Here is a 14,896-nt window from a genome sequence, read left to right as displayed (position 1 = left end):
CAAGGCTGACAGTAGTCCGGTGTAGCCACCTGGAGAGGTCTGGCTCAACCCATTATCATTCCAGTATAGGAGAAAAGGTTTACTTATTTCTTAGCCAGGGATTCATTTCAGTTTCCACCATCAATTGTACCAAAGTAATGAGCTAGTTTTCATCTGTAGTCCCTGCCTAACATGCATGTCTTTTGGTGTGGGAGGAAAGTAGGAAACCTATGCAAACTCAACACTTCTGGCAGAGACTCTAAGCACTAAGCAGGGACAGTGCCCTTGCAGAAAAGTGTTGCAAATACATTTACATTCAGTCATTAGCTGACACTTTTATCCAAAGCAACTTACAAGTACTGTAAAACAAGTCAGCAGGAAGGGTACAACTTTCAGCGGAGTAACAATGTTCATCAAATGGTGTTGAAAGGTGCTACAGCCTAGTGCACAGTAGGTAAGACTACATGATCTAGATAAGACAATTGAGTGAAAACGTCAATAGTTGAAATACCATTTTATTTGGACTATTGGATTAAATACACTCTGGAATTAGGAGTCACGGTTGAGTCAGATTGAAACAAGGGTACAAAAACAGATGGTTGTTTTCCAGGCCAGCGAGAGACATGCCATGGTATGTTTCCTAGATGTTACAACCATGGCCAATATCTAAAGGCCTATTGACTTATCCAAACCCTGCCCTCTTTTCCTGATCATCAAATTGGATGATAAGGAAAAGCGGGCAGGGTTTGAGATTGGAGTGCGTCTCGATTCGCCTAAATGACCTCCTCTTCAGACTTCCTTTTCTCCAGCTGTACTGATCGACGGGACCCATACGGGTCAGATCCATTCCCTGTGAGACGTGGACCATGTCTGGCTTGCACGCCGTATATCAGTTCAGATGAAGGGAAGGAGGCGAGGAGAGGAGGTCAAACGACTACTTAGATGCACCCTGGTGTCCCGTTCTCTGCTTTTTTCGTGTGTTTTCCTTGGTGCAGGACTGTCCGGTTTGGGTCCGATGCGTGGGTGAGAAGCTGTGGTTTTATACTAGAGGTGGTAGCTGTTTACGCTTCCAGCTCAAAGTCAAAGTAATGTGGGTCGAAGTAGTGAATCCTGGTGTATCCGTCCTCTCCCCCACTTGCGTAGCTGTTGAGACAGAGGACAAACGAGGACATCAGTATATCGGTGCCGAATGCTGTTGGACGCAACTATGGAGGTCTTAAAGGAACACAGCAACATTATGGGGGGGGGGGGACAGGTTCCCAGTTACTGCCGGCAGAGTGTTGTGGTGGATCTGGACTAATCAATTACATCGTAGACGGATCTTCTGATCAATATAGGTTTAATAGTAAAAACAAATAGTACAAATTTCATGTAGGTTAAATGAGCTTGGCTAAGAGGACCCCCAACTGGCCATGGTTGGCACCTTGCATGGTTGCAGTCCATTCACGGTAAATGCGCTTAGCGGTCTTCTCCAGAGTCAGACAAGAAGATGGATACTAATTTCCTCTCAGTGCGTTCAGTAGGAAGCCATCTGGCTGCCTAGCTTAGCACAAATTAATGGAGGAGGATATGGACCACTAGCCTAGCTGTTGGCCAGAAACCCCTGCGCACAGAGCAGAAATCGGTATCCATCTTGTCTGACTCTGGAGAAAACTGTAAAGTGCATTTCCCATAATGTTGCCGTGTTCCTTTAACAAAGGACGTTATAGCTCATCTTATAAGTCGCAGGGTTGGCGTTTTAATCTCTTACCTCTTGCCATCTGGATGGAACGCCACACAGTTGATGGGGCCGAAATGTCCCTTGACTCTCCCGAACTCCTCTTCGTAGGCTGCATGGAAGAACCTGAGGAGGACAGAAGAACTACCATGAGAAAGAACTACCATGTGAAAGAATTGCCATGTGAAAGAAGAATTGCCATGAGAAAGAACTGCCATGTGAAAAAAGAACTGCCATGTGAAATTAGAACTGCCATGTGAAAGAAGAACTGCCATGTGAAAGAAGAACTGCCATGTGAAAGAACTGCCATGTGAAAGAACTGCCATGAGAAAGAACTGCCATGTGAAAGAAGAACTGCCATGTCAGGGCTCTACGCTAACCTTTTAGGAGCACACAAAGAAATTTAGGAGCACCCAAAAATATTTAGGAGCACTGAAAATATTTCAAGTAACAGAGTTAATATTTTTTTCAAAAATAAATGTATATTTGTACTGTGCGTGCATGTGTGTAAATTAGCTCTTGCTACAACCCTGCATGTTTACATTTTGTATTTTGTACTTGATGTTCATTAACATGTGCTGTCCCTATCAAATAAACGATCAAATCAAACTACTGCTACAAAAGGTTCAGTCACTTAACTTTAGCTTTTGCCCCTTTTATGCATACAATGCCTATGTTTTGGCTGTGTTGCTCTTCTAGAAAAATAATACTTTCAGGGTTGCCTATTGAAATACTGTACACCTCCAGTAGAGAAACACTGTTTATGAGTTTGCGTGTCAGGTAGACCATTGATTGACAGTCGAGTCTGCCAATTACGTCACACTGCTTGCACTCCGGCCGTCCGGTGCTGCAGCTGGACCCTATTGCCCATCTCTGCTGTTGATAACGCTAGCCAAGTTATTATACACACAGATACACAGTGGGCCAGTGACTTGGTGTAGGGGTGTAACAATGCATCGATCCTAAGGGGAAAATTCAACTGCATCGATTTGAAAATGTTAGAATAGATTCTCGCAATTTTAATGTGTACACGTTATGTTATTGTCATGTCTGTTACAGCCAACACACCGACATACGCTACTGCATCAACGCTATGATTAACAAAGCAAGGGATTCGTTTTGTTGCATTAACGTTATATTACTATTGCTATCGATAAATCTAGGTGTTCTCAAATCTATTGCTATTGGTAAGACAGAGACTATAATAAGTTAGTGTCTCGGAAAACGAGAACCCTGATCGCGTGTCTACTTTTCGTAGCTCCATTTCTGCAGACCCCGCTCTGATTGGTTGAGCCCATTTCTGCAGACCCCTCTCTGATTGGTTGAGCGAAGCCCCTCTCTGATTGGTTGAGCGATTGGTTTAGCTCGTCACGCGGTAAAAGGCGGATGTAATGTTATCATATCAAGAAGATAAAAATAAATTTACTACCAGATTCGCGTATAACGTTATTTCGCGGTTTATTCATAACGTTATGCACATTTCACAACACAGCCAGCTGTCAGAAACTGTACAAACGTTATATAATAACGTTATGTTATTTCGCGGTTTATTCACATAACGTTATTTCACGTGACAAGTTCAACACAGCCCAGCTGTCAGAAACTGTACATTGAGGGGGGTTGAATCACTGTTTAGTGTTTACACTCCCCACTTACTGTAACTGTACCATGACGCACTCCCCACTTACTGTAACTGTACCATGTTCTACATATAACCTCATCTCATGCACCTTGTTGTGTATCCCGTTTCTTTTTCCTCATTATTATATTCAGAGTTAATTATATTGTTTACACCGTCTTTCTTCTATTATAACCCTGCCCATTTGATGTTCCCAAATCATATTCAGAAAGTATCACAGAGACTTCTATTGACCAAGGAATTAGTTATTATTAGTAAGACACAACATTTCCGTAGCAATCCGACATTGACCACCAGACTCTCTCTTAAGGCATTAACTGGGTTAATTAATATAAATGTTATATTGTAACTGTCTAGTTACACATTGGTTCCGAAACATGTATGTTCCAGGCTGCAATTAAAACTTTGAATCTGAGAGAGCTCTGGTCAGCGAAGCCGGCGATGCGAGCGATTATTATTGGTTTTTAATGACAAACCAATTACATAATCCAACATATGTGTAAAGGCACACACAACATATTCCAGTTAACGGCATATTTTTTTAATGATTCGTTATGGCATAATCAATACTTCCATGCGTATAAATTGCGTTCGCGACCTCCATGTTTTGGGGTATTCATCAGAAAACTCGGATCCGGGATTCGGCTCCGATCCGTCGGGCAAGAACTGTGGGTTTTCAGCCTCTCTCTCTCTGGAGCTTAACGGAGTTTCGATTCCTGGCTAGAGGCGCTTGTCGCGGCTCATGCGCATGCGCACGCTCGGCCAATCAGAGAGGGGTCTGCAGAAATGGAGCTACGAAAAGTAGACACGCGCCCTGATCGCAACGGCAGAGTTTCAGGACGTAAACAAGCAAAATGAGAGCTTCCGATTGGTAATTTGCTTTATTTCCCATGAAACCAGTCACTTCACTCTACTGTGATTGGACCGTTGGCTTGAGTGCAATGTGGGACTTGTAGTTTTTTAACGATTCTCAGCGGAGAAATAAAAAGTACGACTGAGGCTGTAATCTGCACTCGCACACCATGCGCGTAATTGATTTTTGAGGTTTCGCACACACATATTTTTAGGGGCATATGCGAGCAATATGGTCGCACTGTAGAGCCCTGCATGTGAAACCTTTCTACACAAGCAATGCTATTTGAGGGTTAACGCCACAAAAGCCATGGACATGATCTGTGCAGTGTTGCTCGTTGGAAATAACATGGCTGCACGGAGCCCCTTTCGTGACTGTGGCAGAGTGAATACACAGTCACTTGCTCCTCAATGGGAAACCAACCTAGATTTACCATGAAGGACTGGTTCTAACCGTTCGTTATACAAGTATCACAGATACATTCAAAGGTACTCAGTTGCACGAGGGTTTTGAACAGAGAAACGTTAGGGTTTGAAAGCGCGGTGTTGCTAATAAACATTAAAAAAAAATTATAAACTGGTCAACACTGCTCATTTGGCTGCCTGGTGCGCCTGCGCTGTTATCACAGTGCATGCGCATCAGGCAACCAATGCCGGAAATAAAGCCGTGTTGACCAGTTTATAAAAGAAAAATGTAAAATGTTTATTAGCAACGCCGAGCTTTCAAACCCTAGTGTTTCTCTGTTCGAAACCCTCGTGCAACTGTGAGTACCTTTGAAATGTATCTGTGATACTTGTATATATAACGAACGGTTCGGTTAGAACCAGTCCTTCATGGTAAATCTAGGTTGGTTTCCCATTGATGAGCAAGTGGTGTGTATTCACTCGGCCAAACCTTGTTGGCGTGCATCACAGTCATGAAAGGGGCTAGAGGCTGCACAGATATTTATGGTTTCCCCGAGTCTAGATTTCAGGACTCAAGGCGTCAAAAGACATTATCACTCCTAGGGCAATATTTTGAAATCTGAAATCCAGACTAAAGAAACGGTAAATATTCACGACCCATTGTCAATGTGCAGTGTAGACACATACGGTTATGTTTGCCTAACGCTCTACTGAATGTAGATGTTGTTTCAGTGTTGCATTCCTTTAAGTGTACATGTGTTTCTGATGACTGTGCTGCTCACTAGTAGAGAAGCAGACATTATTTAAATAAATATAATTGATTGGCTATTTGGAGGGGCAGAGTATAAAGGAGTTCCTGGATAACTTGGGAAATGAGGCATGAACCTTGAATACAAGCTCCAGCACCAGGTTTGGTCTACAGTTCAAAAGGGGGAGATATCGTTAACATCAAAATACACCTCAGACACATGTTCAGTTACCTGGCCTCGAACTTGCCAATCCTAGTGGAGGTTGTGGTGACCTCCATGGCCTCCTGTCCTCCTCCCATTACCACCTGAGACACACATCAGGGTCAAAAGGTCACAGTTCAGATAATTGTTGTAAAAAAAAAAAAAAAAGAAAAAATGGCAACAAGATGACACCCTCTAGTGTCAGATGAAAATGTATGGTCTACAAGGTATTAAGCTGTCTTTACAGAGCATTTATACCAGGTTATTGGCAGAGCCCACCCGGGTTTTATTTCTGTGGAAAGATGTCAAGCCGTAGAGGAGGAGGATTCAAGTATCCTGGATCTGACCCACCTAACCCAAGAAGAGAGATATTCTCTGTAATGTTAAGATACTCATACTGGGTTAATGTAGTAGGAGATCTATAGATACTCATATTGGGTAAAGGTGGATAAAGACGGCAGGGCTCAGGGGTGCATGAGTCTGCATTCCTGAGGGGTGGATGTGCTTCTTACATGATCCATGATGGGGGAGATGGCAGCAGAGTTGACAGGTCTCTCCGTCTTGAAGGTCTTGATGTGCTCCAGAGTTGTAGAGTCAAACAACTGGGTGGAATAAAAGAAACACAGAAGACAGTTTTTTGTTCAGTATGTTTTTTGGTACATACTAATTGGCATAGCCAATTAAAATATGCTTTTCATTTATGCTTGCCTTTGGATAAATCTGTCTGAGAGCATAAAAGCAAACAACAAGAATCAGTGAGAATGAGAAAAAAAAAATTGAAATTTGAAATGATTTGTTACATTGGAAAAATACATCATATTTCATGTCATATCACATTGCAATTTGTACTGGAAAAGGAAAACTGTCCTGTGGCCAGTAAACACTGCTGGGTGCATGTTGAGAGTGTCCAGAGTGTGGACCCTCTGCGTCGTAACAGACGTTGCAAAATGAAATTCAAGGACTTTCAAGTACTTTTCCAAGCATTCTTTTTCATTTTAAATGCAGTTTCTTTTAATAAAAAAAATAAATCTGATCCTATATTTATGGCTCAAAACCAATTTCTGACAATTAGTTACACTTTAGATTAAAAAAAATCATATTTCTTGATTCAGAACTATTTTATCATGGATGAACAAAACGTTCAATGCGAATGGTTGATTTGAATTTCAATTACTTTTTAAGCACCCTGGACTTTTTTTGGTAAACAATCCAGCACTTTAAGCACTTCAAGGACCTTGTGCGAACCCTGCGAGCTCTATAGCGGTGGTGCAGGCTGTTACCTTGGCCGTGTTGTCCTTGGACGCCGTGATGACCATGGTGAGGTCCACCGAGGACTGGATGTCGTTGATCTGCTTGGTGTGCTCCTTGATCTTCTTCAGGACCTCCCCAGACTGCACACAGAGACATCGCCGTCAGCATTTACATTTAGTCATTTAGCTGACGCTTTTATCCAAAGCGACTTACAAGTTCTGTACGACAGGTCATCAGGAAGGGCCCAACTCTATCAGCTGAGTAACAATGTTCACCAAAGTGTTGAGTGCTACAGTGTAGGTTAGTATATTAGGACAAGTGCATGACAGTAAGGTTAGAATTTAAATATATATATTTCATTTCAGGTAAGGGTTGAAGAAGTATGTCTTTAGTCAACGGCGAAAGATTGGACGGGTTTCGGCTGTCCTAACTGGGGTGGGAAGTTCGTCCTCCACCACCGAGAATAGGCGGCTTCTCCTTGATGACCCTCCCGGAGCTCGGATAGGAGTGGGTCTGAGGCGGCCAGAAGATGCAGAGCGTAGGAGTCTTGTGGGTGTGTAGTTAGAGACCATTGACCGGAGGTAGGCGGGAGCCGTTCCCTTTGCCGCAGCATCAGGTCTCCAACTACATGATGTGATATCACCATCATGTTCTACTAGGACCATAGACGGGTCTGTGCTCAGAACCGATATTTATTTTCTTTTTATGATTTCATTGATTTGCTTTTATACCCAAATAATAAGTACCGGTAACTGGAGAGACGCGGAGCCTTGCATAGTCCACGCGCCGTCATCTTGGGCCAACTCTGTACATACATCTGATTAGCACGACACTCTGTAGTTACTGTTACATTTGCACTCTGGTTGGATGCCAAATGTATTTTCATTGTACTGTACGTGTGCTGTATGATGACAGTACAATTTAATATAAAATAATAAGTAGATTATATTATTCTATTTCACGTTACACTTGACTGTAAAGCGCAGTGATATTACTGAAAACTAGAGATGTTCCGATACCATTTTTTCCTTTCCGATCCGATTCCGATACCTAAGCTTTGGGTATCGGCCGATACCGATACTTATCCGATACCAGTGCATACATTAAAAAAAAAAAAAAAAAAAAAAAAGTATATCAATTATATATATATTTTTTACAGATACTGTTTTATATATACTCTTTTTTAGTAATAACTAGAAAGTAATGGTATTTATTCAACAGGTGATTGTATAGATTTGTATTAGTATCATTAATCAATGAGTATGGGGCTGCAGCACTGCATATATACCCTACTCCAATGATCCACTCGCTTTGCACTCGCTACCCAGTGGCTCTGCAGATATACCCTACTCAGTCTACAAGGCTCCGTTGAAGTAGCAGAGGAACTGTTGTGATTTTTGCACAATAAATATTCAACATTCTCTTTTGAGACTCCGCCTCAGACTCTTATCATTTGGCACTAAAAGCTAAACATTGTCGCCGATATGGCTGTCCGCAACATGTCATTAATTGTGTACGCGACGTGCAATTGTGCAATGACGACGTTACCGTGAGCTAGGCTAGCTAGCATGAGCTACCGGTATATGGGAAGACCATAGAAGACTGTAACGTTACTGGTGACATTGTGATTTAACTTGGAATACTCCTTTGCCAACTTGCTGTACTTTGCTTGCAGGTCTGCAGCCATTATTGCTGGATTATGAATAGCCCCAACTTTAGCCAAGGTAACGTCAAAGCTAGCTTTCGGTTAGCTGTTCAATGCTAATAACACCAGCCACCAAGCGAACTCATCAGAGCTCCCTGTCAACAGCGCTCTGTCGGGACGATGGCATTTTAAGAAAGTATCTGCTCTGCTGTTAAAATGACAAATGGCAATTGACACTTTAATTCACGGTCGATTAAGCACACGTTTGTTTTATAATGCTCACTCAGCGAGTAGGGTATATCTACAGAGCCCAACGTCCGCAGTGTTGTTGATAAATTACGTCATATGGTATCGGAGCGCAACATTAGAGGGTACTCGCCGATACCGATACCAGCATTTTAGGCAGTATCGGCGGCATTTCAGATACTGGTATCGGTATCGGAACAACTCTACTGAAAACCAGAGGTGGTGTGGTTAAGACCTTTGTAAAAAATAAAAGCACTGTATTATTTTTGCACAAGGGGAAAGAACATGCACATTGCACGCACCTTGGCGCTGAACTGGTTAATCTCTCCGCTCTCGTGTCCCGCGATGACGTACTCTCCCAGAGGTCCCCACACAGCGCTGGTGATCTTTGACTCGCTGCAGGGCACCGTCATGTAGGGCTGGTTGTCCTCTGCACAGTTGGAATGAGATGGGTCATTTAGCAGAAATAGCTCATTAAAAGCCGTCTGAAATTAATTGAAAGAAGCTGCTATACTTGGCTGCTTTGTGTGAGGAGGACGAACCACGAGGCATGATTGACGAAACAACAACAAAAGAAAAACGAAAGTCAAACAAATAAACTAATCCAGTGAACTGGGAGGAGACGGGCCGTAACAGGAAGCTGTCATACCGATCTGCTGGGGGTCCCTCAGGTCAAAGTAGTTGAGGAAGCACTGGTAGCCCATCTGCTTGTCTGTGGAGAACATGATGATGTTGCCGCTGAAGTCAAAGCCACACGTCCTGACGGCCGAGCTGGTCTGGAACAGCGCCAGCTGTTTACCTGCGGAGGAGCGGAGGGAGACAAATTTGTGCCACGAGCATCACATTAACACACACACCAGAGCTCATTCTCATGCACTGTAATGCGAGGATCAGACTACACAATATTTCTGTCTTTCACGATGGTCACCATTAGATAATAGCATCCTAAAAACCTGCCGCGTCTTGGCCGAGACGAGAGACAGGGCGCACGTGTCTGTCTGTCCCCGACAAATCGCTGCATGCCGCCTTGGCGTTAAGTTCGCCATGGATCAGGGAGGGGGGTTTGGTTTGGACTTCTCATTTTTGTCCAACATCAAAGAACACATGCAGGAATTGTATTAAAAAAAAAAAAAAAAAAAAAAAAAAAAAAGCCAAACAATTCTAACATGCTGGACTTTGCCAGGATTTCGCGAGGAATCCCAGACGCTACATGACTGTTCTTTGATTATGCCACACTACAAGGACAACACTGTTCTTTGGTGTCACACTACAAGGACATCACTGTTCTTTGATTATGCCACACTACAAGGCCAACACTTATTTGATGTCACACTACAAGGACAGCACTGTTCTTTGATTATGTCACACTAGAAGGGGTAAAGATGCCAGTTTGTTGCTCCCAATGTTCATAATCGGGCATAATGCTGGAAATGTTTCGTCCACGACAAAATTATGTAAGAATAATTTTGCCAGAACAAACAGGCCGAGTTTCTTCCCCAGAGCCATGACCACCCTGAACTCTAACATGCACTGTGCAACATCCTACCCCTCAAGTACAATATCCACAGTGCAATACCCATCCACCACCGTCTGACACCGATTGGTATTTGTATATTGTTGTTATTTTGTATATTGTACAGTATTGTAACATTGTCTTATTTAATGTTTCTGTATATTATTTATTTTACGTTTCTTGTATAATATGTTTCTGTATAGTATTGAATGTTTCTGTATAGTATTTTATGTTTCTCTTTTATTACTTGTGTCATTTTATTACTGCACCTTAAGTTTGAGTCCCAAATCTCGTTGTATGCTAATATAATGCCAATAAAGTACAATTTAATCTAATCTAGAATGTGTCTGAATTCATGTGGTCTGATCCCGGTATGAATCTCCTCCACCTACCCGTCTCACAGTCCCACAGTCTGCAGCTGTTGTCTGCAGAACCGGTCAACACGTTCTTGGTGTCCCCTGAGAAATGGCATGTTAAGGAAACAGCCATTCACAACCATTCCATTAACTAGACTACATCACACACACCACAGTACTGTAAACAGGGTTCCCACAGACATTGCAAAAATAAATGCAAGGACTTTCAAGTACTTTTCCAAGCACTATACAAAAAGGGCATTTAAAAGGATCCAATTCGCTTTTAAATGCAGTTTTTATAGAAATCGGATCAAATATTCATGGCTTAAAACCAATTTCCGACAATTAGGGCGTGTTCACACCTGAATGTCCGCAGATAGTCCGGACTTTCTGGTGGACCAAATGTGAAAATGATACATTAGTTTGATTTTGGTGTGCGTTCACACTACCCTTTTTGGTGCGGATCTAATTTGTAAACAAAGGACATACGGTCGCCAAGTCGTTCATCTATTGGACTATAGCACTCACAAACGTAAACAGTTGCCGACAGCGTAATGAGAGAGATACTGTCATTACGAGCGCGGCGCAACTCGACTAAGGAGTAGAGAGACTGTCCGCGCGCGGCGCCAGTCTAGAGCGGAGAAAGGAAGAGAGACTGTCCGCTCGCGGCGCGAGTCTAGAGTAGAGAGAGGAAGAGAGACTGCGAGTCTAGAGAGGAAGAGAGACTGTCCGCGCGCCTGTCATTCATTCATTTGAGTTGGGTAGCACGCCAGCCGCCACTAGGCGTCTGTCACTCATTTGCTCTAGATTAGGTACTATATAAAGTTCGATCGCGTTCACACCAACAGCAAACGCACCATGGTCCACTTTGAAACGAACCGAGTCCCAACTTTTCAAGAGGACCATGGTTCGGTTGTTTGGTCCTCAAAATAGTTCGGTTTGTGTTCACACCTGTACAAACGAAACGGACTATTGATCTAAAGGGACCATGGTCCACTTAAAGTGGACCAAACAGGGTAGGTGTGAACGCGCCCTTAGTTTGATGAACAAAACGTTCAATGCGAATGGTTGATTTGAATTTCAAGGACCTTTTTTTTTCTTTTTTTGCACCTTGTTAAAAAATTTGCTGTTTTCAAGGAATTCCAGGCCTTGACTTTTTTGGGGCAAAAATCAAGCACTTTAAGCACCTTGTGCGAACCCTGTGTAAAATGCACAACATGGTGATGAGGTTAGTTTCAAATCTTGGAAATTGGGACAAAATGAGTTGCTGTGAACAGGATACAGTCACAGTCGACGCACCACACAGCTCCCGTGTGCCCGATGTAGGTGCCGAGCCGCTCGCCGTTGACGGAGTACCACACATTGGTGACCTGCAGTCAAAGACATTATTAGATTAAAATGTATTTTGCAGTAGCAATATACAGGTGATTAAACTGGGTATAAGCTATATAAATTAGTACTACGGCGTAATAGTGCTAATAAGATGTATCATGTATGTACACAGAGTTGTAGTATTAATATAAACAGTTATACAAGGTATAAAGACACTATGGTGTCATACTGCCCAGCAGCTTAGCTAGTAAGAGTAGGTGAGGTTAAGGGATATGTATAGATAAGATATAGTACAGACATGTAAAAGGGAGTATATGCAGGTATGTGTACAGACAGATGTGGATAATATATATGGTAAGAATATATACACACAAATATATACACTGTATATACAGCATTCTTGTACGTGCTTTCATGCAGAGTTGTATGGGTTATATGCAGGTGTATAAGTAAGTAGGTATATAGAAGGCTTATATTCAGACATATATATCCATATCTGTCTGGATATAAGCCTTCTATATACCTACTTATACACCTGCATATAATCCATACAACTCTGCATGAAAGCATGTATTAGCATATTTATATATATATATATATATATATATATATATATATATATATATGTAGTAAATATAAATATATAAATGTATTGTATATAATACAACACTATTGTAAATGCCATCATATCAGAGTTATATGGGTAAACTTAAACTATAGTATGAGGTAGGTATTTATGATTACAGTGTAGGGTATTTGTAGACATAATCTCTCATGAAAGAGGTTGTGTTAGAAGTGCAGTAATCAAACCCATAGACTAATAAACATGGCAGCTGTTACACTGTACGGACTGTCAACCACACAACGTGTGTACCAATGGGCAAAGGTTGTGTTAAAGTTAGGCTCTTTTCTCCACTGATTCTCTCTCACCCACCGTGTCTTTGGCGACAGAGAAGATGAGGTCTCCTTCGCGGTTGTATTTGATTTGAGTGACGGACCTCTCGTGGCCCTGGAGCAAGATGGGTTTCTGTGGATATATTAGCAAAAGTTTATTAGCGACCCGAGCAAAAAAAACTGACACTTCTTCCATCTGGCAGCAGGGGAGGCGACCTGCATCTTCTCGAACACCGCTAACGGTATCTATCCGGTTAGCTCGGAAGCTAAGCTAAGCTAACGCTAGCCAGGGTGAATAAACTGGGGTGATTCTAGCAGCAGCAGGTGGATGAAAGCTACCCCGGTGAACATGTAGTCGCATATATTATGAACATGTAGTCGAAATACTTACCATTGCTGTAAGCTAAGTGTTGCCTCTCAATCCTCCGTGTTCGTTATTTCTCCTAAAATAGAGAGAAAAGGATGAGCACTCGTGTTTCAGGCGCCGGAGCCGATGCGGAAAAGGAATACGAGTATTTCCTGTGTCACGCAATGTTGACGTCTGATTGCAGTGCCCCCTGCTGGATGGAATGGGTCAAACCAGAGACCGACTGGTCATGTTGTTGAGGGTGTCTGGCAGTAAACTGTAGATTAGAAGGTAAATAAATGTAAATTATTTGGGGCCTATGCCTATAGCTAATAATAATAATAATAATAATAATAATAATAGATTCAATTTGTACCGCACTTTATATTTGCGAGAATCTCAGAGTGCTACAGGAGATATAGACAAAAAGTTAAATGAATAAAACAATTAAAATGAATAAAAACAATTAAAATGAATAAAACAACCAATGAAATGGAAGAACATAAAAGTAAAATAAAATAAAATAATAATAAAATGAATAGAAGTAAAAATAAAAGTAAAAGAAAGATTCAGGCAAAAGCCTTGTTAAAAAGAAATGTTTTTAGGCCCCTTTTAAAAGCCTCTACGGATTGTGGTGCTCTCAGGTGGATGGGGAGAGCATTCCATAGTCTGGGTGCGGCAGAGCAGAAGGCTTGATCGCCCATGGTGTGCAGCTTAGTCCTGGGGGCTTTGAGGAGGTAGGCTGTGCCGGAGCGGAGGGAGCATGAGGAGTTCCTTGAGATAGGCAGGGGCACCACCGTGTACGCACTGGTGAGTGAGGGAGACCTTGTACTCAATCCTGTGTTCCACGGGGAGCCAGTGAAGGGATCTGAGGGTGGGGGTGCGTGTAGCTTTATGCCAAGCAAGCAGTGCAAAAACTTACCGTAGTGGCATGCAGTAATGCGCCTTTCATTTTCCGCCGCCCAGCGCCCAGGTCGCGCGGAAATAGGCTGTCTATTGCCATTCTCTTTGACAAACTCTAACCTTAACCAGCTCCTTAACAACGCCTAAACTTAACCGTTCTAACCTTAACCAACTCCGAAACAATGCCTAACCTTAACCATAGAAATTATATTGCCATTCTCTTTGACAAACTCTAACCTTAACCAGCTCCTTAACAGCGCCTAAACTTAACCGTTCTAACCTTAACCAACTCCGAAACAATGCCTAACCTTAACCGGCGAAAGAATACACGTTAAAAAAAAATCACGTTAAAAAATATTTTCGATGGGATTCGAACTCGCCAGCAAACAAGCCATAGGATCCACAGCCATGTGTCCTTGCCAATTGAGCTAGTGCCAGATAGTGAATAAGAGGCGGTGACTTATATATATTGAGCTCCAACCAAGGCGGGATCTCATGCGCATGCGCGGGCACCTCGCGCGAGCACGCCGGCGCACGCACGCACCTGAGCGAGCACGCCGCCGCCGGTGCACGCACGGTAGCATTTGTCTGAAAAGAAGGGCGCTTTACCGCACTAGCGTGCGGTGACGAATGCGGAAGCATTTTTGCACTGCTTGCTTGGCATTAACGTACAGGCGGTGGGCGTGATGTGATCATATTTGCGCACCCTCATCAGGATCCTAGCAGCGACATTCTGGATGCCATTAATAGTAATAACATGAAATTAGAACAGAAATGATAAATACCATGTGATACAAGGTCATCATGACGTATATAATGCCAGTTAGGGTAACTTGTGTATAGTTTACCTTTACTCTTACTCATAGCA

At 42.5% G+C, this 14,896-nt stretch overlaps 1 protein-coding gene across 1 annotated transcript; it reads right to left on the bottom strand.

The window, feature by feature from the left end:
- Positions 1–476: 476 nt before the first annotated feature.
- eif3i (eukaryotic translation initiation factor 3, subunit I) lies at positions 477–13,298 on the bottom strand. Its single transcript, XM_084312645.1, has 11 exons — positions 13,171–13,298; positions 12,820–12,912; positions 11,836–11,923; positions 10,590–10,655; positions 9,334–9,483; positions 8,987–9,114; positions 6,823–6,933; positions 6,055–6,144; positions 5,573–5,646; positions 1,730–1,822; positions 477–1,122 (listed from the first exon to the last, which is right to left on the bottom strand). Exons 1-11 carry the CDS (start codon positions 13,171–13,173, stop codon positions 1,041–1,043), a joined length of 978 nt encoding a protein of 325 aa, XP_084168771.1. The 5' UTR covers positions 13,174–13,298; the 3' UTR covers positions 477–1,040.
- Between the last annotated feature and the right edge of the window lie 1,598 nt (positions 13,299–14,896).

Source organism: Notolepis coatsorum (genome assembly GCF_963971535.1).
Source record: "Notolepis coatsorum genome assembly, chromosome: 4".
Lineage (NCBI taxonomy): Eukaryota > Metazoa > Chordata > Actinopteri > Aulopiformes > Paralepididae > Notolepis > Notolepis coatsorum.
This window is presented reverse-complemented; position numbering and strand designations above follow the sequence as displayed.

Coding starts and splice junctions, on each gene's coding strand:
- eif3i (XM_084312645.1), bottom strand. Junction 10,656..11,835: donor GTGGTGCGTCGACTGTGACT/GTATCCTGTTCA, acceptor GCCATTTCTCAG/GGGACACCAAGAACGTGTTG. Junction 9,484..10,589: donor ACTGTGGGACTGTGAGACGG/GTAGGTGGAGGA, acceptor GCTCCTCCGCAG/GTAAACAGCTGGCGCTGTTC.